The following is a 24316-nucleotide window of genomic DNA, read 5'->3' on the forward strand; positions in this document are numbered from 1 at the left end:
AGAGAGAAAGAGGGAGACACAGAATCCGAAATAGGCTCCGGGCTCCGAGCTGTCAGCGCAGAGCCCGACGCGGGGCTCAAACTCAGCGACAGCGAGATCGTAACCTGAGCCGAAGTCGGACGCTTAACCAACTGAGCCACCCAGGTGCCCCAAGTGTATTCTTAACAGTAAACTGGAGAAAACAAAATGTCACTAAGAAAGTCATAAGAAAAGGGCACCCGGATGTCTCAGTCAGTGAAGCGTCCAGCTCTTGATTTCGGTTCAGGTCATGATCTTGTGGGTTCGTGAGTTTGGAGTTCCTTGCAGCAGGGAGCCTGCTTGGGATTCTCTCTCTTCCTCTCCCTCTTTCCCCCCCCCTCCCCCAACGTGTGCACCCGCATGCTCTGGTGCGCACCTGCGTGCTTTCATGGGCACACTGTCTCTCTCAAGATAAATAAGTCAAAAGAAGAAAAAATACATAGTAAATACTGTACTGTGTCAGAAAAAAATCCGTGTATAAATGGACCCGCGCAGTTCAAGGCTCAGCTGTATGTAGGGTTTGGTACTGTCTGTAGCTTCAGGCATCTACTGGGGGTCCTGGAGTATATCCCCCATGGATGAGCAGAGACTGCTGTCAGTGGGGGTGGGGGGTGTGATTCCTTAGTGGGGAGCAGTAGGAAGAGTCCAGTCCCGTGGGGCAAGAGTGAGAAGCAGTTTCGTTCCTTCTTGCTTTTACTGTTCCTGAATTCCTACTTCTGGTGTCTCATTTATCTTTCTCCTGTATCTCAAATCCTGGCTGCGGGGGGCCCCCGGACACGCAGCTGTTTCAGGAAGCTGCCCCTGAGACAGATGCATGCTCCTTCGTGGATACAGAACCCGGCACCGAAAATCCCATCTTCCCAAACAGTGATTTTGTTGTGTTGTGCGAAGGACAGCTGGTGGTGGGAGCCTGGCCGCCACAGAAGGCCGCCGAGCCTCTGAGCCAGAGGCGCCCAGGAGCCGGGGTGCAGCTGCATTTTCACCGCGGCCGCCCCCCACCCCCCACCCGCCCCGTGCAGGTCTCCCTCTCCTCACTACTGAAGAGGCAGCACTCCTCAGTGCGTAGCAGGGACTCTGGCCACACTGTGTGTGAGTTGTGTCTGTTTCTTAAATATCTGTCCCATTTCTCCTTGTGACTCTTGACTTGCAGAGGTTCATGTATCTGGAAAATTTGGGGAACATTGCTGACATCGTATACCTCGGGAATCGTGGGATATACTCTGGATCTTCCTAGGGTGGGATCTGTGTGTTGAATATGCTTCTTACCAGGGGAGAGCAGAGTGGCCTTTTATGGAAGGGATAAAACAGTTGAGCTGCTGGAGCCTTCGCTGGCTCTGCCAGAAAAACCCAAGTCCAAGTCCAGGCCGTGCCAACAGATGACCAGAACGTGGTCTTCATCTCAAGAGCTCTCCCGGGCCAGTTCGGAAAGATCTCTTTTTGGAGATAGCATTTTTTTTTTTTTTTTTTTTTAATTTATTTTTGGGACAGAGAGAGACAGAGCATGAACTGGGGAGGGGCAGAGAGAGAGGGAGACACAGAATCGGAAACAGGCTCCAGGCTCCGAGCCATCAGCCCAGAGCCCGACGCGGGGCTCGAACTCACGGACCGCGAGATCGTGACCTGGCTGAAGTTGGACGCTTAACCGACTGCGCCACCCAGGCGCCCCTGGAGATAGCATTTTTGATAAACACTGGGTAAAGAAGTTAAAGCCAAACTCCTATCTTTTTCTGATAACTGACAGAGTAAGTTGAGAAAGCATGTGGAATTATAGTAATAATAGCGAGCATGTCGTGAGCATGTGTTACATGCCAGGCATTGTTCTAAGTATTTTGGATGGGGTTCGATATTTCGACAATTCTGACCTCATACCTTTTGTTTTCTCTTGGTAGGAACCCCCTTATGCCTTTGGGGTCTTTGTCTGTGGTGGGTGCATGGACTAGATAGAACAACAGAATGAGCAGCGGTGGCCTCTTGCTGCCCGGCTAGCTTCGTCCGACCGGAGGTATCCTGGGTGGCATTTCCCTCCCAATCTTCAGATCTTTGTTTAGGCCACCGTGCCTGTTGGCAATAGAGCCGCCCTTCGGGATTTGTTGGGGAGGGTCTGTTTGCCTTGGTGGGCACCCTTTCTTCCCTGCCCTCTGTAGGTGAATTCGGAGGTGAAGAGCTAAAGACTTGACTGCTTGCCTCCTTCAGAATAAGCAGCATTCTCTTGTCTGCAGTCTGTGCCCGGCAGTGGCCCCTTTCTTCCCCAGCACCACCTGTTAATCGGGGGTGGTTCTAGTTCCCGAGGGCTTCCACCGGCACTGAGCTAATCCGTACCAAAGAGCCCTCCTCCCAGGTTCGTGTCAGAGCTCAGAAAGCTCAGACTCTTTCCTCGGACTTTGAAAAGATGAATTAAAGTGTAAAAAAGTGTTTAAGAAGGCACTTGTAATGGATAATGGCTGTCATTTCATTTACTATATATACACTCTGCTCCCTAGGTCAACCCCACCAACTAGGATGCCCTGAGTAGAGCTGCCATTGCCGCCAGAGAAGGAGCAGTGTTTGGCTTTAGGGGACACCTGGGCCTAAAGTTACAAGCTGACATATACACAAGCGTCCCTGAGAAACTTTCCAGCCTTCTCCACCTAACTTTATATATATACATATATATTTTATTTTGGGGAGAGCGTGAGCAGTGGAGGGGCGGAGAGAGGGGGACAGAGGATCCAGAGCAGGCTCTGCGCTGACAGGCTGACAGCAGCGAGCCCGATGTGGGGCTTGAACTCATGCACCTCGAGATCGTGACCTGAGCCCACGTCAGACGCTCAACCGACCGAGCCACCCAGGTGCCCAGTCCACCTAACTTCTGACAAATGAGTCCACTTCCAAACATCTGGCCAGCTAGCCAAGGCACCTGCCCAGGTCATGGCCACTTAGTAATAGGGTCCAGCAGTCCCAGCGTTGAGGCCATAGTGGCAGCAGTGGGCCCAGTGACTTTTACAAGAAGTACGTCCCCAGCTTCAGGTGCCAAACAAAGAGACTGTTCTAAAGAACACTGGCCCCTGATGTGTCAAGGGACGGTCCCAGGTTCCCTTTTCTTCTCTCTCCAACTGGAACTGGAAGTTCTCCTACCTGGTCTTTCGTAGTTATCCCTTCTCTCCTAGAAGGCAGTACCCACTCAAAATTCCTTTTGAAACTCCAGCCTCTTTTCTCACCTCTGCCTGGGTTCATTTCGCATTCCCTCCCTCCTACGCAACCATCCCGGATGCTTTGAAGCCCCCTCCGCCAGCTCAGGTCCTCTTGTTTTAGGCCCTCACCCAGGGTTTGAAGGTTACCGAGCCTTGGTTTCTGCTGCCCGTGCTGCTTCCGGGGAGCAAAGATACGTTCCTGGGTCCCGAGGTAGAACTGAGTTAATTTTCCTGTTCCGGACTATGGTTCGCACCTTACGTACGGATAACACACAGCTTCAGACACAATGGGGGGCCCTCACAAGCCGGCCTGAGACACAGCCACCATTTGTTCCTTCTCCAAACGAACGGAACTTTTGGTAAGTCGGAGATCCCTTGGCTAACGTGCCGCAGCAGGTTTGTTTGCGTGTGCCTCGTGGAAGCGCTCTCATTCGTTCGTAGTGCTGTCGCACCGTCTATTAGCAAAAGTAAGTTGTCCTTCTGGATATCCAGTGACAAAGACAAAAACACAGACGCCACTTCCCACCCAGAAAGGTGGTCTGAGAGCCACACTCGCTCCCGTGATTGCTCTAAGGGACGAGTGAGCCCAAATTCTTAATTTTAGCTGATTGGACTCATTGTCAGGAGGCACCGGAAACAGCTCGGCGGCCCTCACCCGCTTGCGTTCCTGACGGTCTGCTGGAGGAGGAAGATGACGCCTCGGCCTGTGAGCGGGCACAGCCCGGCGGGGGTTTGGTTTGCTCGTGCAGAGAGCGGCCGGTTGGATTTTTGATGGTCCTGGAAGTGGAACAGCCACACGGCAGCCCGGCCAGGTGGGAACGGTTTTGAGGCGGTGACAGCCTTAGGTGCTTTCTCTTACTTCTTCTCGTGCGTGAGCTCTGACCCCTGGCCGTGGTGACTTCTGGGGCAGCGAGCGTCAGCCCGGTGTTTCTTCTGATACTTCCTCCCCCTCCTCCTCCAACACCCTCTTTGAAACTGGAGGAGTAGGAAGGCAGTCTTTTTTCCACTTCCAGGGGAAGCTGCAGTGGAAGGAGGCACATGTCTTATTCAGCACCTTCCAGTGTGGAGCTGGAACTGGACAGGACCCAGAAGGCCTGTTTCCCAGCCTGGGGCTGGATCTGCTCCTCAGCAAAAAAAAAAAAAAAAAGTTCTAAGAAAACCATGTTGGACACGGCAGAGACAAGGGGTTAAATCTGCACCCAGGTAGAAAGGCTGTTGCATAAACGCTGAGAGAGGTTTTTTTCTTGTTGTTGTTTTTTTTGTTTTGTTTTGTTTTTCTTTTTTAAGATCTCGTGCTTCTTTTTTATTTTGTGTTGGCAAAAACCCCAGGAGAAGATGGGAGATTCTGGGAGGAGATGATTATGCCGGGTGAGTCAACTGAGCTCCCCAGCTGCCGTTTTTAGTTCCTTTGCTTTTCTGTAACAGGAGGCAGCTTGGGGAGGGGTGGGGGGGGGGGCAGGGGGGAATGCCGATTTGTGCAGCAGGACAGGAGGCAGGTGTGTATGGGTGAATCGTTTTGGCATTCTGGGGTTGGCAGGGCCCTACAGTCATGACGTTGGTCCAAGGAGGAAATATTAAAGCAGAGCTGTCTGAGTGTGGCACACAGTAAGTGTCCCCTACGAGTCACGGTCACCTCCCCAAATCGGTAGCTCTTAGAATGGCTCGAGCTGCATCGCACCGCCCCAGCAAGACAGTGGTTTTGATGGCCAGGCGGTGGTGGGATTGAATGTGAAGAGGCAGAGAGATGGGTCTTAAGCGGGAGGGCCCAGTGGTTGTTGGGCATCAGGAAGTTTGGAGGAGAGGGCTCCCCCTCTGTGGTGAAAGGAAGGCTCGGGCTGGTTTGAGGGGGTCGGGGATGGGAGCGTGTGGGCGTCGGCCGTCCCATCCCTGGCTGTGCCCGTATTCCGAGTCTGCCTCCAGTTCACCTTGGTGACCACCTTTACCTCCAGCTTTGGGTGAGGAAGGAGCACCGAGGGCCTCGTCGCCACCTGAGAAAGCCTGTTAATGGAAAGAACACTCCATAGATGTCCTCCATTCTTGAGAGAGGGGGTCTCGCGGCTTCCTGCCCGCTTGGATGTTGTCTGCAGAGGACACAGATGGGAGTTACTGGTGTGGGTCCCAGAGACCGTCATGAAGATGCCCCCACACATCTCCTCCTTTATTCATTCACACGCACGTATTCATTCAGTACCTATCGAATACTCCTGCTCTGTGCTAGAGGCATTGTTGTGGGCCGTGAACACACCAGGGCCCTCCCTTCAGAGCGTTGTCTGGTGGGAAGGCCAGACGGTAGCCAGCGACTTCAAAGGGCAGCAGCTGCCTTGAAAGAGGAGAAAAGGGTCTTTGGCAAGAGGTTCTGATCTTCCTTCTGCCTTTGTCTTGGCTTCCAAGAGGGTGGCTGTAAGGATCAGAAACTGGCACCGTTTTTATTCCTCAACTATTTCAACGTGGGCCAGCCGGGCACAGGCACCCTTAGGCACCGAGGGCGTACGAAAGCGAGCGAGACGCCGTCTCTGACCTCTCAGAGCTCCGGGAGGTTAAGGCGTGGAGACGCACGGTCACAAGAGATGAATGGGTACCGACAGGGCGCTGTGAGAGCCAGAGAAGGGAGAGATCACTCTCTGCTGAGACGGTGTTTGGCTGATTCTTTGAACAAAAGGATTTGGGCTAACCTAGGGATGAGAGCGTGTACTGCCCTGGATCCCTTCAAAAGAAGACGCTACGTGACAGCTGGAGCCTTGCCCTTGGTGTGCGTGCGCCTGGGTGGCGCTTACACACCACGGTTCGAACCGTTCCCAGGCGGCAGCCAGAGTGGTGGGGCTGGGGTCCCACCGCGGACCTGTGACTCCAGAGTGACTCCCCTTCCCACCGTGCCGCGTCCAGCCGGACAGCGTGCCACACAGAAACAGAAACTACTAGGCAAAGGACAGGAAGGAAGAGGGAGGCCCGGACACCTCAGCCGCACTGGTTGGTCTCCATCAATCCTCTGTAAAGTGAGCCAAACCCTTCTGCTGCAGGCTGTCTCCTGCCTCCCCCAGAGCCCTGGGCTGCTGGCAGGCTGACTCTCCTGTGATATGGAGGAACTTGTTGGTCTCCATGGTTACGGGAACCCACTGGTACGGGCGGCGCCGAGTGGAGTGTGAGGCTGGCAATGAGAGCTTCCCCCAGCCCTTGGCACCATGTGGTACTGGTATGTCGGCTGCTTCTTGGACCTTTTCTGGGAGGAAGGAGTTAAGGAACCCATGAGGAAGGGAAGAGCAGGCACACCTTCCTCCTCTTCTGGGCTCCTTAGAGGCCGGAGGCGTGGCTGCCTTCTCATTCACCCGCTCCCCTTGGCAAGAGTGGTTTTATGTTAGGAAAGAGGGTCCTTTTGCCCGACAACCCAGCTGTGGTAGAAATTGGACTTCTCCTTATTCCAGAAGCAATACCAGCTTTACTGCGCTGGTGTTTGTGGTCAAGTCTGTAGCGATGACAGAGGACAGCTCTTCTCGGGGCTCAGAGGACTCCTTGAGAGGGGAAGCAGGTTCCTCCCCGAAAGTAAAAGGAGATTGTAGGAAACGTTGTCAAGACCTCGCTGCACAGTGGGTACTGTGGTCCACACCGGCGTGGGTTTCTTCATTTTGTCTTCGTGCCGATCTTGTGAAGTGGGTGCAGCTGGTGTCCACGTGTCCCAAACGAGGAAGCTGAGATCTAGAGAAGTCAAGGAGTCTTGGTCGTGCTCGGTGAACTAGTAAGGAGCAAAGGCAGGGCTCCCGCCCCAGACCCGCCTGGAGCTCTGCCGTGCTCTCCCGCCTCCTTTGCTAAGTAAGCAGAGATACTGTGGTGAATCTACTAGACAGTTCCCTCGTCTAAGCTCCTAGAAGGCAGGAACCAGCTCTCTCTGAACTCTGCAACTGGCCTTGGCTCCAGAGGTAGGCACTCAGCAGAGGCTTGCTGAGTCAGCAGTGGTAATTGGGGACTGAGATCGAGCCCAAGACCCCAGTGAGCAAATTCTCAGAGATGAGGTACTGGACGCTTGCAAAGCTCTGGTTGCTCAGTAGAATCCACCTGTTTGGGGAAGAGCCCAGCATTTCAAGTGGCTGCAAAGGCAGGAGATTTGAGGCACGCTCATGGCATTGTGGCTTTCGTGCGTGATGGGGAGCGAGCTGGAGGTGCTGGGTCGGTGCTGACCTCTTCGCAGGCACATGCTGCTGACCTCTGCCGTGGCTGCTTTGAGGCCTCCAGGCCGCTCCCCTCCTGGCCCAGGCCGCAGTGCCGGTCTCCCTGCCTTGGGGTGAGACTTGCAGCTCAAAGAGCTAAAGGGCAGTGAACCACCTTGCTTTTGACTGTGCTTCCGCCGTAGGCTCCCGCAGGTCTCCTTTATGGGGGAGGCACCTGCCGTGGCCGGAAAGAGGGAGCAACCTTTTGACAGTTTGACACGGCACCACCTCCCTTCCACACCAGGGCATTAAGGGAACATGGGGGGTCCCCCTGGGGGAGTAATTTGGGGGTGAGGAGGACGCATCCCACCTCTCTACGGGTCAGTGCTTACCGAAGCCTCATACGATGCCTCCTACCCACAATGCTCCTCTGGTTTATTGACTCTTGGCAGTTGAGGGTGACAGTTGCTCAGGACTAAACGATGCAAGGAAGGCTCCTGGATGCAGTGAGGGAGGAAGGGTGAAAGGACTAGCGACTCACCACGTCCACGTGACTTGCCAGCTCACTCATACCCATTTCTCCCCAGCCTCTGTGTTAGCTCGGTACTTCCTCAGTTTACAGAACCCCTTACTGCTTCCCACAAACAGGATTGAGGAGGAAACAGTCCTTCTGTCACATTACAAAACCCTAGGGACTAGAAAAATGAAGCCATTTGATCCTGTCTGATCCTCTGAGCGGTCGCAGGCAAGCCTGAGCCGAGGGTCCAGAGGGGTGAGAGCAGGGCGTGCTACGGGCCCCCCTGGGGACACCCTCACAATAGCCCTGTGGCAATGGCCTGAGCCAGACACTGGCTTTCCTGCTGCCCTAGGCATCTCTCCCCTCCTCCTAGCATGGAGAGGCAGAGCCAGGGATTTACCTTCTTTGGGGGGGAAATAAGACAGATCAGACATCAAGAAAGATTGATGAGAAGCCAACAAAGGGGACCGTGAGGAACAGGCAAGTGGTGGCGTGGACACGGAAGCCCTGGGCTCCAGTCCCACTCTGTGCTGGGAGGCCATGGGACCTTGGGCAAGTCTCACACCTTCTGTGCTTCAGTCTCTCACACGTAACGTGAGGATGCTACCTATAAGGGTGGGGAGCGTAGGAAATACGTGGCAGCAGAAGGTAGTGTCAGAAACATCAAATCTGTTGGCCAGGGCTCATGGGTTAGGTGAACACTGAGTAGTGTGGTCTCCCTGGGATCTGTGCTCAGGTGCTGGGTGGGGCGGGGGGGGGGGGCACAGAGGAGCCTTCGTTTGCCCTTCCATAGAGGGGTTTATGGCCTACCAGCGTGAGATCTCTCAAGAGTTTCTTAGTGGGAAAGATCCTAACCGGAGAAATGGAAGGAATTCGAAGTAGATCTGGGAGCCAGAAGAAAGGTGTGCCCAGGACTCAGAACTCAGACAAGGGGGGGGTCTCCAGGAGCCCCATGTTAAGCAGGTGCCCAGACAGCAGGGCTTTGCAGGGGGAAGGCGTGAGCTCCAGCATCCCTGCTGCCCCCAGCCCTCCAAGTTCTTAAAACAGTATTGTTGGGGTGGGAGGGGGGCGGTGATGGAGACTACCTGGAGGTTAGGCAGGAACCTAGGGATGGACTCCCAGAGGCAGGGCTGGAAGGGACTCAGAGGGACATTTGGTTGGTTCTCCATCTTTTGGGCAAGTTGTAGGATTAAATGCCTCATTCTGTATCAGTGACGAAGGTTTTTAGTCTAGAACCCATCGGCCTCTAAAGGGGCTTCTTCACGGGGTCCCAGAACTCCCTGAAATGATGTCCAGAATATTTTATGTCTAAGTGGATTATGCGTTTTCTAAGTTAAACACTGCTTTTTGTGAAGCAGGAGGTCCATCTGCCACTGTTGGATTGCTGGTTTCTGCTTAACCCCCGCCTTGTTCTCGGTGGGTAGTTTGCCGGTCCAGCAGCAAGGCTGCTGCTCTCTGGGTCGGCACGCCTGATTCACGCACACGCCTCCCAGCCAATTGGAGCCCCTACCCAGGTCCCACCTGCTGCGGGTGAGATAAGGACTTTTATGACCGCCCTGGCTGGAGTGAGGCTCCTCACCCTCTCCCAGCTGTTACCGGCAAAGCACCTTGGGGAGGGTGGGGCAGCCCGCTTCCGGGGAGGGGGAGGGGAAGGGAGAAGGAAGTTGATCTAAACCCGCCTCTTTCTCTCTCTCTGTCTGCCTTCCTTCCTCTTCCCTTCCTGCCCCTTTCCTCCTACCTTGCTCCCGGTGTAGTGTCCTGGGACTGCGTGCATTTTCTGGCCACCAGGCCCTGGCCTGCGGGAAGCTGTGGGGCTTTTCGTCCCTGTTGCTCTCCTTGCCAAGCCCGGTCTCCCTCTGCTACTGGTGGTTTCGGTTGCGACACAGTCCAGGTTCCCAGGCAGGAGCTGCTCGGGCCTGGCTGCTTCACTGTTTTTCACTGAGGAGGTGGTGGAAGGTGTCGCCTGCTTCGGCTGAGTAAGGGTGGCTGGCAGAGCCGGCAGCCCCCGCCCTGGGCCTGGCTCTTCCCGGCCTCTGTACTTTGCCCTCGCTGCCTGACAGGTTCTGCTGTGGGCTCCGCTGAATGGAAGCTGCCGGTAGTCCTTGTCCCTTTCTCCAGCCGGGTATGTTTTCCCCTTCTCTGCTGTAGGATTGCCCCCATCCTCCCTCCTCCCTCCCACCCAAACACAGGGTCTTTAAAGAATTGCTAAGTGGAGCCAGGCGCTAGCACAGGTAGTAAAATTCATGGAAAGAGGCACTGGCTGGGAAGGGAAGAGGGGGCAAATACCAGAAGAGTCTCCACGGGTTGAGTCAGCAGGCGCCCCCCAGGGTGAGAGGAGGCCCAGGGAGGGTGTGCCGCTGGGAGACTGGGATCTGGGGCTGCCGGCCGCCTGCCCGCCCGGGGCCAGTGCCTGGGGGACCCTTTTCTTCCTCCCACGGGGCCCAGGCGTACTGTGCCTCTGGCCAAGGAGTGCCTGCCTGTCACCCTTCCGAGTCCTGGGGAAGTCTCAGGACACTTGAGGCCAGGCCTGAATGCCCAGCCCCACAGCATGAGCCGTTCTCGGGGAACACTGTGCTCGGGGAGAACTGTTGGTAGGAGCCCCCAGCATTAGGGAAGGGGCCCTGCCTACCTGAGTCAGCGCTGGGCCTCCGGGGTGGAGGCTGTCTTCCGGGCGAACCTGGCAACATGCCTAAGGCTGAGTTTGGAGATCCCAGGTTGAAGGGCCCACTGGATAGAAGGCCCTTTCTCTTCTCCCTGGGTCCTTCATTCCACCATCTGTTGAGCCCCCGAAGCAGTTCAAGTCCTGCTTCTGAGTCAACCGTGCTTGAGTAACCTGTGTGGTCTGCCCTTGGTCCCAGATACTGCCTCACAGGGCAGTCCCCTGGGGGGACTCACAGGGCAACCCCCTGTTCTTTCCAAAAGCTGCCTGAGAGCCAGGCTGTCAACTTGCAACAGACATGCTCAGATTTTAAGGGTCTGCCTGTGGTATGTTGTGGGCCAGAGCTTTGGGGATGTCTGGTGTTCTTACCTTACTGTGAGCAAGGAGGACAGAGGTGGAGGGAAGAGTGTGGATTTAGTGAAATCCTGGGGGCTGTGGGGGGGTGGGCCTGGAAGGGCAGCCAGTCCTCAGCCCCCCACACAGTGAGATCTGGGTCTGCGCTGAGTGGGCCTAGTCAGGACCGTGGAAGAGACAAGACGGTCTCCATGCCCTTACCTCCACTTTAGCCTTCAGGGTGGCCACCTCACATGGGGCCTCGGTCCAAGAAACGTTTTCTACTGGAGACTTTCTCTTTTCTCCACTCCCTTTCTCCTTTCTTCACTTCCTCCCCTGGGCTCTCCTCACCCTGGCCCCCCCCCATCCCTGCCGTGTCTCAGAGAAGAGGCGAAAGGGAGGGACGGCTACGCTCTTTTGAGTCCTGAGAGTTGGGTGATTCGGTCCTGAAAGGGGAGTGGGTGAATTTGGGAGCAGGGGATCAAAGAGCACAGCCCCTGTTGTCTGCTTCTCTGGGTCCTGGACAAGCAGAACCTTCCCTCTGTTCCGGATGCCCGGCTTGGAACCAGCCCTTCACGGCTGTCCTGTCTAGTCGCCTCCCGTGAAGGCTGGAGGCGCTGGTGCAGGCTAGGAGGGCTCCACTAAGAGGTGGAAGTCTTGTTGACAAAGACAATAGTATTTGGGAACTAAAAATAATTGCGATACGGGTCGCTCTTCATGCAGCACTGGATAAAGCATTTTATGTGGGTTCTCTCACCTCAAGTGAAGTTGGGAATATTTTATCACCACTTTACAGATGAGGAAACTAATACCAGTAAGTAGGGGAGCCAGGACTTGAACCTAGTTCTGCTGGGCAGAGCTCCTCGGCACCCGCTAGACCATCTCCTGACCCAGATGTGCGGAATCACTGTGCACTGGTCATCTTTTGGATGGTTTCCTTCACCCTTTGTACTCTCATCTCCCTCTTAAGGGTGGTGTTGATAATAATAAAGTTAGCATGTGTTGAGTAATTGGCAGATTTAGGATTTGTCTCTGGCATTTGCACTCATAACCACACCTCTCGACCCCTAAAAGGAGGAAGGTGGATGGCAGGGCCCCTCTTGTGTTTAGTTGATGTTTTGAGGCCCAGTGCGCAGCTGAGCCTGGCGGGGAAAGCCATCCTGTTGTACCGCGGCGACCAGCCCCTGGAGCCAGGGACACCAAGAGGGATGGGCAGAGCAAAAAACAGATGTTTGAAAACCTATTGATCTTAGGAGCGCCCGGGTGGCTCAGTCGGTTGAGTGTCCCGAGTTTGGCTCAGGTCATGATCTCATGGCTTGTGAGTTCGAGTCCCATATCTGGCTCTCTGCTGTCAGCGCAGAGCCTGCTCGGGATCCTCTGTCCCTCACCCTCTCTCTCTTTCTGCCCCTCCCCTGCTTGTACTCTCTCTCAAAAAAAATAAACATTAAAAAAAAAGAAGAAAGAAAGAAAAAGAAAATCTGTTCTAGCAAACACTGAGGACCAACCAGGTTTAAGTGAGCAACCGGGTGTCTGAAGCACAGAGGCCAAGAGAGTTGGGTGGGCTGGAGTGGGCAGGCAGCAAAGGCTTTGAGGACCTGACTGGTGAGGACTTGCAGGAGAGAGAACGCTCCCTAAAAGGCAAAAGAGGTTAAAAGGGACTCTGCTGAGATGTCAGGAACCTTTCCCTTCAAAAGCTGCCATATGCATGGGATCTTTTTTCTCCTCGAAGGCCTAAATCCATGAGCTTTCAGGATCCGAGTCAGACAGTTTACCCCAAATCAGCCAGCAGCTACCATGCAAAGAGAAAAAAAGGCCTTCCTTGATGGCAAGGAAGAAGGGGGAACCGTCAGTAGCAGGCTATTTGCTTTGTGTTGTTGTTTTTCTGCCTTGAAAGCATCTGGTTAGGGAAGCAAGCTTCTTCGAGAAACCCTGGACAGTTCTTTGGGTGGTAGCAAGTCATTTCTTTCCTCTGTGGTTTTGAAGGGCTTCATTACAGCCCCAGGGGGCCATGAAAGGAAGAACTTTGACTCACACTCTTCTGGTCACCCCGCTCTCCTCCACGCTGTCTCCACACAGACTTGTCAAGGTAGCTCTGGATGGTTCTAGGACGAGGCTCTCGCCGCATTTTGCCCCAGTATGTGGGAGTGAGGGCATCTGGTGCTCCTTGAGAGTAAAAGTGGGGCTCCAAACAAGATCAGACCAGACTCCCAGCACTTGTATTCACCCGTTCCCATGCCATACAATCCACCCATTTATTTTTATTTGAGAGTGTGCACAGGGAGAGGGGCAGAGGGGGAGAGAGCGAAAACCTTAAGCGGACTCCATGCTCAGCACAGAGCCCAACGTGGGGCCGATCCCACCACCCAGGGATCGTGACCTGAGCCGAAATCAAGAGTCGGACACTCGACCAACTGAGCCAGCCCGGCGCCCCACAATTCACCCATTGAAGGTGTACAATTAACTGGCTTTGAGTAAATTCACAGAGCTGTGTATCCATCACCACAATCAACATTTCAGTAGGAGATTTTCGTTCTCACAGAAAGAAACCTCGTACCCCTTAGTTGTCCCCCCTAAATCTCCACCCTCCTCAGCCCTAGACTGATCTTTCTGTCTCTGTGGATCTGCCTGTTCTCAACATCTCAAATAGATGGGCTCATACAATACGTGGTCCTTTGTGACCAGCTTTATTCACGTAGTGGAAGGTTTTCAGGGTCTGTCCGTGTTGTAGCGCGTGTCACTGCTTCATTTCTTCTGATTGCCAACGAATATTCCACCGCGTGGATATCCTGCAATGTGTCCGTCCGTTTGCCAACTGACAGACGTTTGTGTTGTTTCCCCTTTTTGGCTGTTGTGAATGTGGGCTGTTACCAGCAGGCACTGGTGTATGAGTTTTTGTGTGGACGTCTGTTTCCACTTCTCTGATGTGCTGCACCTGGGAGTGGCACTGCCGGGTCACACAGTGACTCCGGGTTTAGCCCCCTGAGGAACGCGCAAGTCTTCGTGGACACGTGTGCGTTCGTCTGGGTTGCACCCTTTTTGTGTCACGTATGCGGAGCTGTTCGGTGCCGTTGCTGTCATTTCTGCGTCCTCACACCGTTGGCCCGAGCTGCGGGCCGGCCCGGGAGGGCAGACGGTTGCCTTGCTCAGACCCTGTCATTCGGCGTGTTCGTTGCGCAGGTGTTTGAGTGAGCATCTCCCAGAATTCAGATCGTGTAGGGGCTGGGGTGTATCAGTGAGTAAATGACGTACGCCCGCCTTCATGCGCTCCCGTCTCAACGGGATGGACGGCAAATCGGTGTAAAGTGACAAATGCTAAAGGTGAAGGTGAAGGGCGGCATGGCGCTGAGTGCCGGGAAGGAATTCTGATGTTCTGCTGCGCAGCCTCACGGCGTGAAGAGGCAGCCGGGCGAGCAGTAGGAGGCGCTCTCCCACAGGACGTGGAGGGCTGGTGGGTTGTTAAGGGCCGATTGCACCGCCCTGCCGTGCAGGGCCCGGGCTCCCACGCCCACGGGATGTTGGCACTGAAGACCGGCGCTCCTTATCTCCTCCTCCTCCTCCCCCCACTGCCTTCTGACTCTGCCTGCCTGCCAGCCCCCTGCCGTCCGCCCCTCCCCACCCACCTCCACCCCAGCCTCTTAGGTTTTTTTGCGGAGAGCTAAGGGCAACGATAAGGGGAACTGAGAAGTCAGCGTCCTGAAAGGTGTGCGTGTTTCCATCCCACAGCCCACCTTGGGACACCTTGACCCCAAGCCCAGCAGTAAGTCCAACATGCTGCGGGGCCGCAACTCAGCCGCCTCTGCTGACGAGCAGCCCCATATCGGCAACTACCGGCTCCTTAAGACCATCGGCAAGGGCAACTTCGCCAAGGTGAAGCTGGCCCGGCACATCCTGACCGGGAAGGAGGTGAGCTCTGGGGACGGGCCGTGGGGCGTGGCTGCACCCCCCAACTGTTGGCACCCAGGAGGTAGCGGTGGGACTGCTGCCACAGCCACCTCTTATTTGTCAGCTGGAAATGAAATCTGGACAGATAGATGTGTTGACGGGGTTGGGGTTAGAGGAGGAGGGAGAGTCGAGTCCTGGGTCTCTCCTGTTCAGAGAGGGAAACTTGGGCTTTTTGTCTCATGTGCAGGTAGCTGTGAAGATCATTGACAAGACTCAACTGAACTCCTCCAGCCTCCAGAAAGTAAGCATACAACATCTTCTGTTCTTTCTAAACCTCTCATCAGGGGTCAGCGATCCCGTGTGGGCCTCCCCTTGAATCCCCATTTTTAAAATCTCTTCGTCTTTTCACTGTCCCCAGTGCTCTGTGGCTCTGCTACCTGTGGGGCTCTGATGGGATCCACTGCATTGACTCCCCCTGGGTAGGCTTCCTGGCCACGGGCACTGGCTCTTTAGAAGTCTTTCTGCCCTTCCCTGCCATTTGGCCTGTCTGTCTGACCTACTTCCTGCATCGTGTCATCTGCTGGCCTGTGGCCCTATGCAAAAACACAACGTTCCTAGCCATTTCTAGAAACATGCGTTTGGTGATTCCAAGATCTAGAACGATCCAGGGGAGTGGCTCTAGAAGTACAGGGATAAGAGGGGGCAGGGAGCCTGCCTCCAGATTCTGTGCCAGCAGCCTTTTAGGGGATGAGTATAGAAGGTTGGGTTTTTAGAAGCTCGACTCCAGTTTCAAGCCCCTGACAGTTTGTGCAGATTAAGGACAGGTAGTCCCAATTTGCCTTCTCACTCCTAGGCTTCTCTTGGCTAAAAGTCACAGAGTCATCCACATGTAGTGTTCGCTAGATGAGGTCGAACTTTTTCTTCCCTCCTTTATTTACAGTGGGAAACTGAGGTCAGTCTTAGCTGATCAGGGGAGTCCTCCAGGTGGGAACACATACCCCCCGGTCGGGAAACTATGAAGAGCCGGTAGGAACGCGAAAAGGAGGCTTTGATTTGCAGAATGAGACAGCTTGCCAGTGATGGGTTGACGTAGAACTGGACACTCTCTGCCCTCTCCTCCCGTGCTGGGCTCCAGCAGTTGGGGGAAAGAGGAAGTCTCCCATCTGGCTCCCCAAAAGCCTCCCCTGTTCAGGTCAGTCAGATTTCCTTGTGCCCCCATACTCCAGCTGACCCTGGCTCAGATTTTCTGATCTTGCTTCACCTGGTTCTCTCACGAGGTGAGCTGAAATTTTCTTTTCAGGAGCACCCTGTTATTTAAGAGAGGGCATAACCTCATGCTAACAGTCAACTACAGTGAGATTGAGAAGCTTAGGACTAGGGCTTGGGGGCTGGTATTGAGAGAGGCGTTCACAGAATTACGGTGTGGAGGTTGAGATGCCTTGACACGCTGGCAGTCAAAACCAAAGTGTTTCCTGGTTGATGCTCACTCAAGCCCCGGGATCCCCTCAAGGTTCTTTGGTTCAGAGGAAACATTGCTGTCATCACCAGGGCTTTCCTGCTTGGGGCTTTCCCGAAGAAAGGGAAAGAGGGCTACTCTTGACATGTTGGCTCAGAGCCTACAGAGTAGGAGCCAGCTTGGTGTGGGCCATTTGGTCTTTGGTGCGGTCCAGCCTGCCATATGATAACTGCCAGAGTCAGCCTGGCCATCTTATTTCCTACCTCTTTTTCCTCCTTGCCTCTTCCTGACTGGCTGGAAGGCACCAATCCTGGACAAACGTAGCCAGTTTAAAAGCCTTTTAACACACTCTGTTACCAAGGCCAGTCTGATTCTGGCCGAATCACTCTGTTTAAATCTGATCCCAGCAGTGATCCGGAGGAAGGACAACACTGAAGAATCTAGCCCCCTCAGGGTTCTCAGCTGAGCCCAGAAAACTCCATGTTCTCCCAGAGAATGTCCCTTCCAGGCCAAGTGGGTGCCCTCAGGGGAAGAACCCAGGCAGCTGCCTCCAGCCCCATTTCAGTGTTGCTTACCACCCCTGAGGTGGCGTCCAGGACTTTTTGCCTCTCATCCAAGACAACTGCTGGACCAGGGAAGAAAGCAAGAGAAACCTGGGCTCTAACGTGAAAAGGGAGCCAAGTTCAGAATCAGATTCCTGAAGATTGGAAAGCCCGTCTCTTCCTTTTCAGCTCACAAAAGCTCTCGGACCTCCTTAAAGGGAAAACAAAAAAAAAACCGTGTTCACTTTATTCCATGAACTATATCCTGAATTATCTCCAGAGGTCCTGGAGAGACCTCTCCTCCCCTTCCCACCCCCCACCCCCCCAAAAAACAACAAAATGCAAACAACTACTTCTGCTCTTTGTGCAAACGGTGAGGCCTGGAAGTTACCAAGATCCCACCTCCAGTTCTCTGGCCCCCGCAGAGGGGATGGAGTTCGTTTCTGTCATCTTTCTTTATGGAAATACATGGTTTGGAGTCCCTGATTTTGTTTCACAAAGAGAGCGTGAGTGTGTGGAGGTGGGCTTGATTAAAATTGGCATCAGCTATATATAGGAGCGGCTTCTTCTGTCACCACCCCAGAGGCCCAGGAGAGAAGGGCCTGCCCACCAGTGCAGAGCCCTCTGACTTCTGTAAACCAGAAGACGGTGGGGACCCCCCTGCCAGCCCCCACCCTTTCACACAGACCAAGCTGGAGGCTGTTTTGTCACTGAACTTTAGCAGCAGCCCTGGTTCTGAATATTCATGTACACGGGCTCACGCTCCCTCCTTCGGAGGCACCCAGCCAAACCCGTCTGCTCTTTGGGGGTTGGATCTGGGGAGACTGCAACAGAGGACACTTGGCCGCTTTAGCCAGATGCTGAACCCCAGGGTGCAAGTCGCTAGAGCCCAGCTTTCCTCCTGCCGACGCTTCTGCTCTCGTTCCCCTTCACCTACTTCTCAGCCACCAGGGACAGGCATGGGGGACCTGGACGGCTGCCCCATTTCTTTCCTTCGTCTGTTTTCTCTCTTGGGAAAAGAATTCAAGCAGTGGCTCCGTTTGGAGGGGACCTGAGGGGAGCAAGTGAAGCAAGCGTGACCCCTGGTATTTTATTTTCCAGCTATTCCGCGAAGTAAGAATAATGAAGGTTTTGAATCATCCCAACATAGGTGAGAACCAGATGCCGTTCCTTCCTTCCTTCCTTCCTTCCTCCCTCCTCCACAGCACGGCTCCACTTCCCAGCCTGTGTCCCTCCCCGAGGCAGTGCTTTCTGGAGTCGGGAGTCTTTGAGGATGCCTCTGGGGATGCCCAGCTCAAGATCCAGCCCTGCCCCTGGCACCCTGGGCTCTTCTTAGCAGTGTGGCTGCCACGAGAGGAGCTTGCCCTTGTGGCAGGGGCGGGGTGGGGGGACCTTTCATCCCCGGGATGCCCCTGTTCACGTTAGGGCTCAGCGTGTGACCCCTCCTACTTCTCTGACTCACGGCTTGGCCCTTTCTGTTGCAGTTAAGTTATTTGAAGTGATCGAGACTGAAAAAACTCTCTACCTGGTCATGGAGTACGCTAGCGGAGGTAGGTGTGGAACCACCTCTTCCCACGGGCCCCCGTGTTCCCTGGCCCCGGTAAGCTCCGACCTAGACCCCACCCCTGTGTCTTGCAGGAGAGGTGTTTGATTACCTGGTGGCTCATGGCAGGATGAAAGAAAAAGAGGCTCGAGCCAAATTCCGCCAGGTGGGTGTGGCTCCCTGTGCGGAGTGTGGGCCCCACCTCTGCCCTTTGGGATTTGGCATACGAGGAGGAGCTGCCTGTCTCTAAGTGGCCTGTGGAGGGTCCTTCGGGCTTTGCTTATCTATGTGGCAGCTTGGAACTAGGTCACCGGAGCGCAGGTCCGCCATCCCGCCCTCGGGTGCCCCTCGCCTAACCCTTCTTCCTTCCTTCCAGATAGTGTCTGCTGTGCAGTACTGTCACCAGAAGTTTATTGTTCATAGAGACTTAAAGGTAAGACGTGCCCTCGTCCCCTGTCCCTGAGTCAGCTTTGGGTTGTTCACCCCCTGTCGACGGTGACCTAACCATCAGGCCCTGAGAGTTCAGGGAGACTCTAGCCTTTAATTTTTTGGAGATGATGAGGAAGCCCTTGGGGCCGCTTCCGCTGTAGGCCTTACGACCGGACTTAGAGGTCAGCCGGCCAGCGAACGGAGGGTCTCTGCCATCTCCTCGCTGGGCACGTCACCTTCCAGTGCTGCCGGGCGCGTCAGGAGAGCCGCGGGCTGTGCTGGCCCTTCCGGCCGCCGACCGAGGGAGGGACGTTGAGTGTCCGCGGCTGCCCCCCAGCTGCTTTGCAGGCGCGCACCCACTCCGCTCTCTCCCTGAGACGGTAGAGTGTGGACTACCTCACAGGCGCCTGGCCCCCCAGTCCTAGCAGACGTGACCGCGAGTAACCTGAGCCCGACGTGGCGGAAGCCCGGCGACCCCCGCGCGCTCCTGTGGCCGCCCGTGTGAGGGGTGGCCCGCGCTGCCCTCCTCCGGGCCAGCCTCTTCACGCGGACCGAAGGCCTGCCCTGGAGTTGGTGGAGAATGTTCTGAGACAGGGGACGACTCTCTGTTTGTGCTCCCGTCCCCCACAGCCCCTTCCTGTTCGATGCCTTCCCGTGGTCCGCTCGGTCCGAACATTTTCCATCTTCCCGTCTTCCCTCCCAGGCGGAAAACCTGCTCTTGGATGCTGATATGAACATCAAGATTGCAGACTTCGGCTTCAGCAACGAATTCACCTTTGGGAACAAGCTGGATACCTTCTGCGGCAGTCCCCCGTATGCTGCCCCAGAGCTCTTCCAGGGCAAAAAGTATGACGGACCCGAGGTGGATGTGTGGAGCCTGGGAGTTATCCTGTATACACTGGTCAGCGGGTCCCTGCCTTTTGATGGACAGAACCTCAAGGTGGAGTGAAGCACAGGCTTAGGTCTTAAATTAAATAAATAAAAAATAAATAAATTATAAAAAATTAAATAAAAAAAAATAGATAGAAAGATTTAATTTTTAAGTAATCTCTACACTGAACGTGGGGCTCAAACTCAACCCCGAGATCAAGTCACGTGCTCCACCAACTGAGCCAGCCCCGTGCCCCAGGCTTAGGTCATTTTTATTGCTTCTCCTTTCCGTTCTCAGCCCCTTTGGTCTTACCCGTGACCTCTGACCTTTGCCACCTCTACCCTTTTCCCAAGCCAGAGCTTCAGAGGAGGGCTGGGTAAATGTATGGCAGGAGACACTGGGCCTTCCGCACACAGTGGAATGGCCTCAGTTCCTTCCTCTAGGGATGGGATAGATTATAGGTTGTGTGTCCATTCACCCTTCCAAGGCACTTGGATGGCAGGCCTCAGGCTGGTCAAGCTAACGGGCACGGCGTATTTGACCTCAGTGCCTCTCTGGTGAGGTGCCTTTTCTCCGGCTCTCTGTCTCCTACCGTGTTTCATGTGTATCTGCCTGGTCAAGTCTTAAGCTCTCAGAAGCCTGGATATTAGGTTTCTAACCTTGGTCTTGGGGTGATTTAAATTTCCCTCCTGCTGGGGCACCTGGCCAGCTCCGTCGGTAGACCCAGGGTACTCTTGATCTCAGGGTCGTGAGTTTAGGCCCCAGGTTGGACATAGAGCTTACCTAAAAATGATAATAATAATGATAAATTTCTCGGGGTGCTTTTGTGGCTCAGTCGGTTAAGTTCTCCACTTTGGCTGAGACCATGACCTCGCAGTTGGTGGGTTTGAGCCCCACGTCGGGCTCTGTGCTGGCAGCTCAGGGCCTGGAGCCTGCTTCGGATTCTGTGTCTCCATCTCTCTTTGCCCCTCCCCTGCTTGTGTTCTGTCTGTTTATCTCTATCTCTCTCTGTCTCTCAAAAATAAATAAACATTAAAAAAACTAAAAAATAATAATAATAAATTTCTCTCCTATTATAGGAGCTACGGGAGCGGGTACTGAGGGGAAAATACCGCATTCCGTTCTACATGTCCACGGACTGTGAAAACCTGCTTAAGAAATTTCTCATTCTCAATCCCAGCAAGAGAGGCACTTTAGAGGTGAGCAGCCAGGAGCCCAGCTGACTGGAAAGTTCTGGGTTCCTTGGGACACCTCCAAGCTGAGTCTCTTTCCTCCTTGCCCTTAACGCTTCCCTTTGCTCCCCCAGCAAATCATGAAAGATCGATGGATGAATGTGGGTCACGAAGATGACGAATTAAAGCCTTATGTGGAGCCACTCCCTGACTACAAGGACCCCCGGCGGACAGGTGAGGATCTGCTGAGCCGTGAGGTTGAACTCCCTAGGACTCAGGACCAGCCTTAACTGTATGTCCCCCCTGTGCAGAATTGATGGTGTCCATGGGTTACACACGGGAAGAGATCCAGGACTCACTGGTGGGCCAGAGGTACAACGAGGTGATGGCCACCTATCTGCTCCTGGGCTACAAGAGCTCTGAGGTGTGTGCCCCCTGCTCTATTCCCTGCTGGCCAGCTTTGCTGTCACTGGCAACCCCGTGCTTCTAGCACCCGTTGAGGGCAGAAGCTCCTCTCTGAGTAGGTGTGCTCTCTGCTGACGAATTTTAAGCCTCAGCTCTGGTGGGTAAAGCTCTCTGGCCTTTGCTTTCACTGGTCTCTGTCAGTGAACGAATAGGAAGGCTGGTGGGGTCTGGGCCTGGGTTGGGTTTCCAGGCGGGTGAGTAGATCTGGCTCAGTCTGTGTTGGTTAGGCCGGGTTTAGGTCGGTCTGGCTGGATCAGTTCTTTGCCCGTTGAGAAATCTTCGTGTCTGTTTCCATGTGTTTGTGTCCCTCTGCATCTGGAAGTGTCTGTCTCCAGGTGTTTGGGTGTGTGGGTCTCTGTGCCTTTCTTATACGGGTCTTGGGTCTGTGTCGCTGGTGTCTGGCTGTCTGTATCTGTGCGCATGTATGTCCATCCTCCCGTCTGTTCATCTGGAGGCTTCGTGTTTGTTCTTGTGCCCGTCTGGGTAACCGTGTCTGTGTGTGAGTCCCTGGGTGTGTGTGGGAGAGTGGTCTTGCACACCATCTGCGTGTCCCCACATGCACTCCTGGCCTCCCCGCCCTGCTCTTCTCCTGGAAGTGTAGGACTCCCTCTCTTGGTTCTCACCTTTGCCTGGTCAGGAACAATCTAGCTGGGAGCAGGAGGGTGTGGTTTCGGAGTCTGAATGTGTGTTCCCATGGGCATGTGTATCCCTCTCTGGGGTGGGGGTCTTCCGTGTGCTGGGGGCTGGGAGTCTTTGGCTCTGTGTGTCAGGAGCTGTGTCCGGGCCTGTGTGTTTCCAGGAGTGTTTAGATGCACCTGGCTCCTGCAGGAGTATGTCCCATGGGAGTCCGGGGAGGCTTTGTGTCGGGCAAGGTGGTGTGTAAGTAGGTCCATCTGTGCGCATCTCCACATGATTTCTACCTCCTTTTTCTCTGCTTGCAGCTGGAGGGTGACACCATCACCTTGAAGCCCCGGCCTTCAGCTGATCTGACCAATAGCAATGCCCCTTCCCCCTCCCACAAGGTACAGCGTAGCGTCTCAGCCAACCCCAAGCAGCGGCGCTTCAGTGACCAGGGTGAGTGCTTTGGGGAGTTGTAGGTGGCGGACTCACCCCCTCCTGAAAGGACACAGGTTCCGGGGGCTTGGGGTGACACTACTGAGTTTCAGTCCCACTTCAGCCACATCTTAGTAGCATGGCCTTGGGCAAGTCACTTAACTTCGCTCAACTTCAAATGGGGTTTGCCAGGTTGCTGGCAGGCCTGAAGGAGAGCACCGCGCGCGCGCGCGCGCGCGCGCGCGCGTGTGTGTGTGGCACTTAGTTGGCCCCTCGCCCTTATCCATCCCCTCTGACCCAGCAGCTGGTCCTGCCATTCCCACGTCCAATTCCTACTCTAAGAAGACTCAGAGTAATAACGCAGAAAATAAGCGGCCTGAGGACGACCGGGAGTCAGGGCGGAAGGCCAGCAGCACAGCCAAAGTGCCCGCCAGCCCTTTGCCCGGCCTGGAGAGGAAGAAGACCACCCCCACCCCTTCCACGGTGAGCGTCCCTCCTGCAGTGGGGCCCGCCCTCTCCAAGCAGCTCCCTCCAGCTGCCTCCCTGACCTTGCCTCCAGGGCCATGTTTGCTTGCTGTACAAAGCCTACCCCCAAGAGTTTGAAAAGCAGAATCCTTTCTTTCCCCGAAGCCAGTCCTGTGAACAGAACACTTGGGTGTCTGTGATACAGCCCTGCCCTTTATTTCCCACAGAACAGCGTCCTCTCCACCAGCACAAACCGAAGCAGGAATTCCCCCCTTTTGGAGAGGGCCAGCCTTGGCCAGGCCTCCATCCAGAATGGCAAAGACAGGTGAGTGGACCCAGGCCCTGCCTACCATGCTCCCCCACAGCCATCTCACGGCGGTGACGTCTGTCAGCAACCCCCCTCCTGCTCCCTGGAGTTCTGTCCTGGCTCTGTCCAGTCCAGCTTGTCCACGCACCAGCCCTCCTCCCTGCCACTCTCCACCCCCCACCCCAAGTCTCCCATCCCCTGTGCTCCTGTGACTGCTCCTTGCAGCAGGCACACCGAGTGAGACTCCATGGTCATCTCGGCTGCATTCTTGTCTGATTTGGTGGGGTTTTTTCTTTCCTTTTTTTTTTTTTAGTTAGTTTGTTTGTTTGTTTGTTTATTTATTTATTTATTTTATTTAAGCAATGTTGGCACCCAGAGTGGGGCTCGAACTCACGGCCCTGAGATCCAGAGGTGCACGCTTTTGCGACTGAGCCAGCCAGGCACGCCCACCTTCGGGCTTCTTGACTGCAGCCAGGGCACAGCAACGGCGCTCCTCTAGGCCCCAGTGCCTGAGGCTTTGGTTTGGTGGCCCCAGCTCAGGGCAGAACCGAGAGATGCCCCACCTGAGGGGCATACGTGTTGAGGGTGACCCCAGCTGTGCCCGTGAGAACAGAGGTCCCCTAGCCTTGGCCGTCAGCATCTCTTGGTGTGTTGCATTCTTGGCTCCTCCTCTTCTGAGCTTAATGAAAATTCCCCAACACCCTGCTCTTTCTGTCGACAAAACATCCTTGTTCTTAGAGTTCCTAGGGGACCAGTGCAACCCAGAGGCAGTTCCATCCCGTCGGCTTTTCTGCACTTTTGGTTTCCTCCCCCCGGGTTTTGGCCTCGCTTTCCTCACCCCCGGTGCTCCGCTTCCCAGCCCCGCCTTCCTGGTCTCTGACTCAAGTCCCATTGCTGCTCCCCAGACCTGACCTGCATCCTGCCGAGGCTCCCCGGCTCTGGCCCTTCCTGCCCTGCCCTTGCTTCCTAACCTGAGCCTCCTGCCCCCACCCACCCCTAACCCAGGCCTCTTCGCTGCTTTTGTCTCCTAGCCTAACCATGCCAGGGTCCCGGGCCTCCACGGCTTCTGCTTCCGCCGCAGTCTCTGCGGCCCGGCCCCGCCAGCACCAGAAATCCATGTCGGCCTCCGTGCACCCCAACAAGGCCACTGGGCTGCCCCCCACGGACAGTAACTGTGAGGTGCCGCGGCCCAGGCAAGTGTGCTGGGGCACCTGGCGCACCTGGTGCCCTCAGCCTGCCCCCCCCCCGCCCCCCCCCCCCCCAACGAGTTCTCCCCGCTCCCCGGGGGTCCTGCT

The 24316-nt window shown here is 55.1% G+C and overlaps 1 protein-coding gene across 1 annotated transcript in view; it reads left to right on the forward strand.

Annotated features, from left to right (window-relative positions):
• The window catches only part of MARK2 (microtubule affinity regulating kinase 2), a 57149-nt gene that overhangs the window by 27339 nt on the left and 5494 nt on the right, over positions 1–24316 (forward strand). Inside the window, 14 exon segments of the mRNA XM_058689398.1 lie at positions 14560–14739; positions 14966–15019; positions 17818–17866; positions 18201–18266; positions 18355–18425; positions 18636–18692; positions 19392–19628; positions 20639–20758; positions 20866–20965; positions 21043–21155; positions 22138–22270; positions 22554–22732; positions 22942–23039; positions 24053–24214. Of these exon segments, the coding sequence (XP_058545381.1) occupies positions 14560–14739; positions 14966–15019; positions 17818–17866; positions 18201–18266; positions 18355–18425; positions 18636–18692; positions 19392–19628; positions 20639–20758; positions 20866–20965; positions 21043–21155; positions 22138–22270; positions 22554–22732; positions 22942–23039; positions 24053–24214 (1619 nt within the window).

Source organism: Neofelis nebulosa, chromosome 10 (genome assembly GCF_028018385.1).
Source record: "Neofelis nebulosa isolate mNeoNeb1 chromosome 10, mNeoNeb1.pri, whole genome shotgun sequence".
Taxonomy (NCBI): Eukaryota; Metazoa; Chordata; class Mammalia; order Carnivora; family Felidae; genus Neofelis; species Neofelis nebulosa.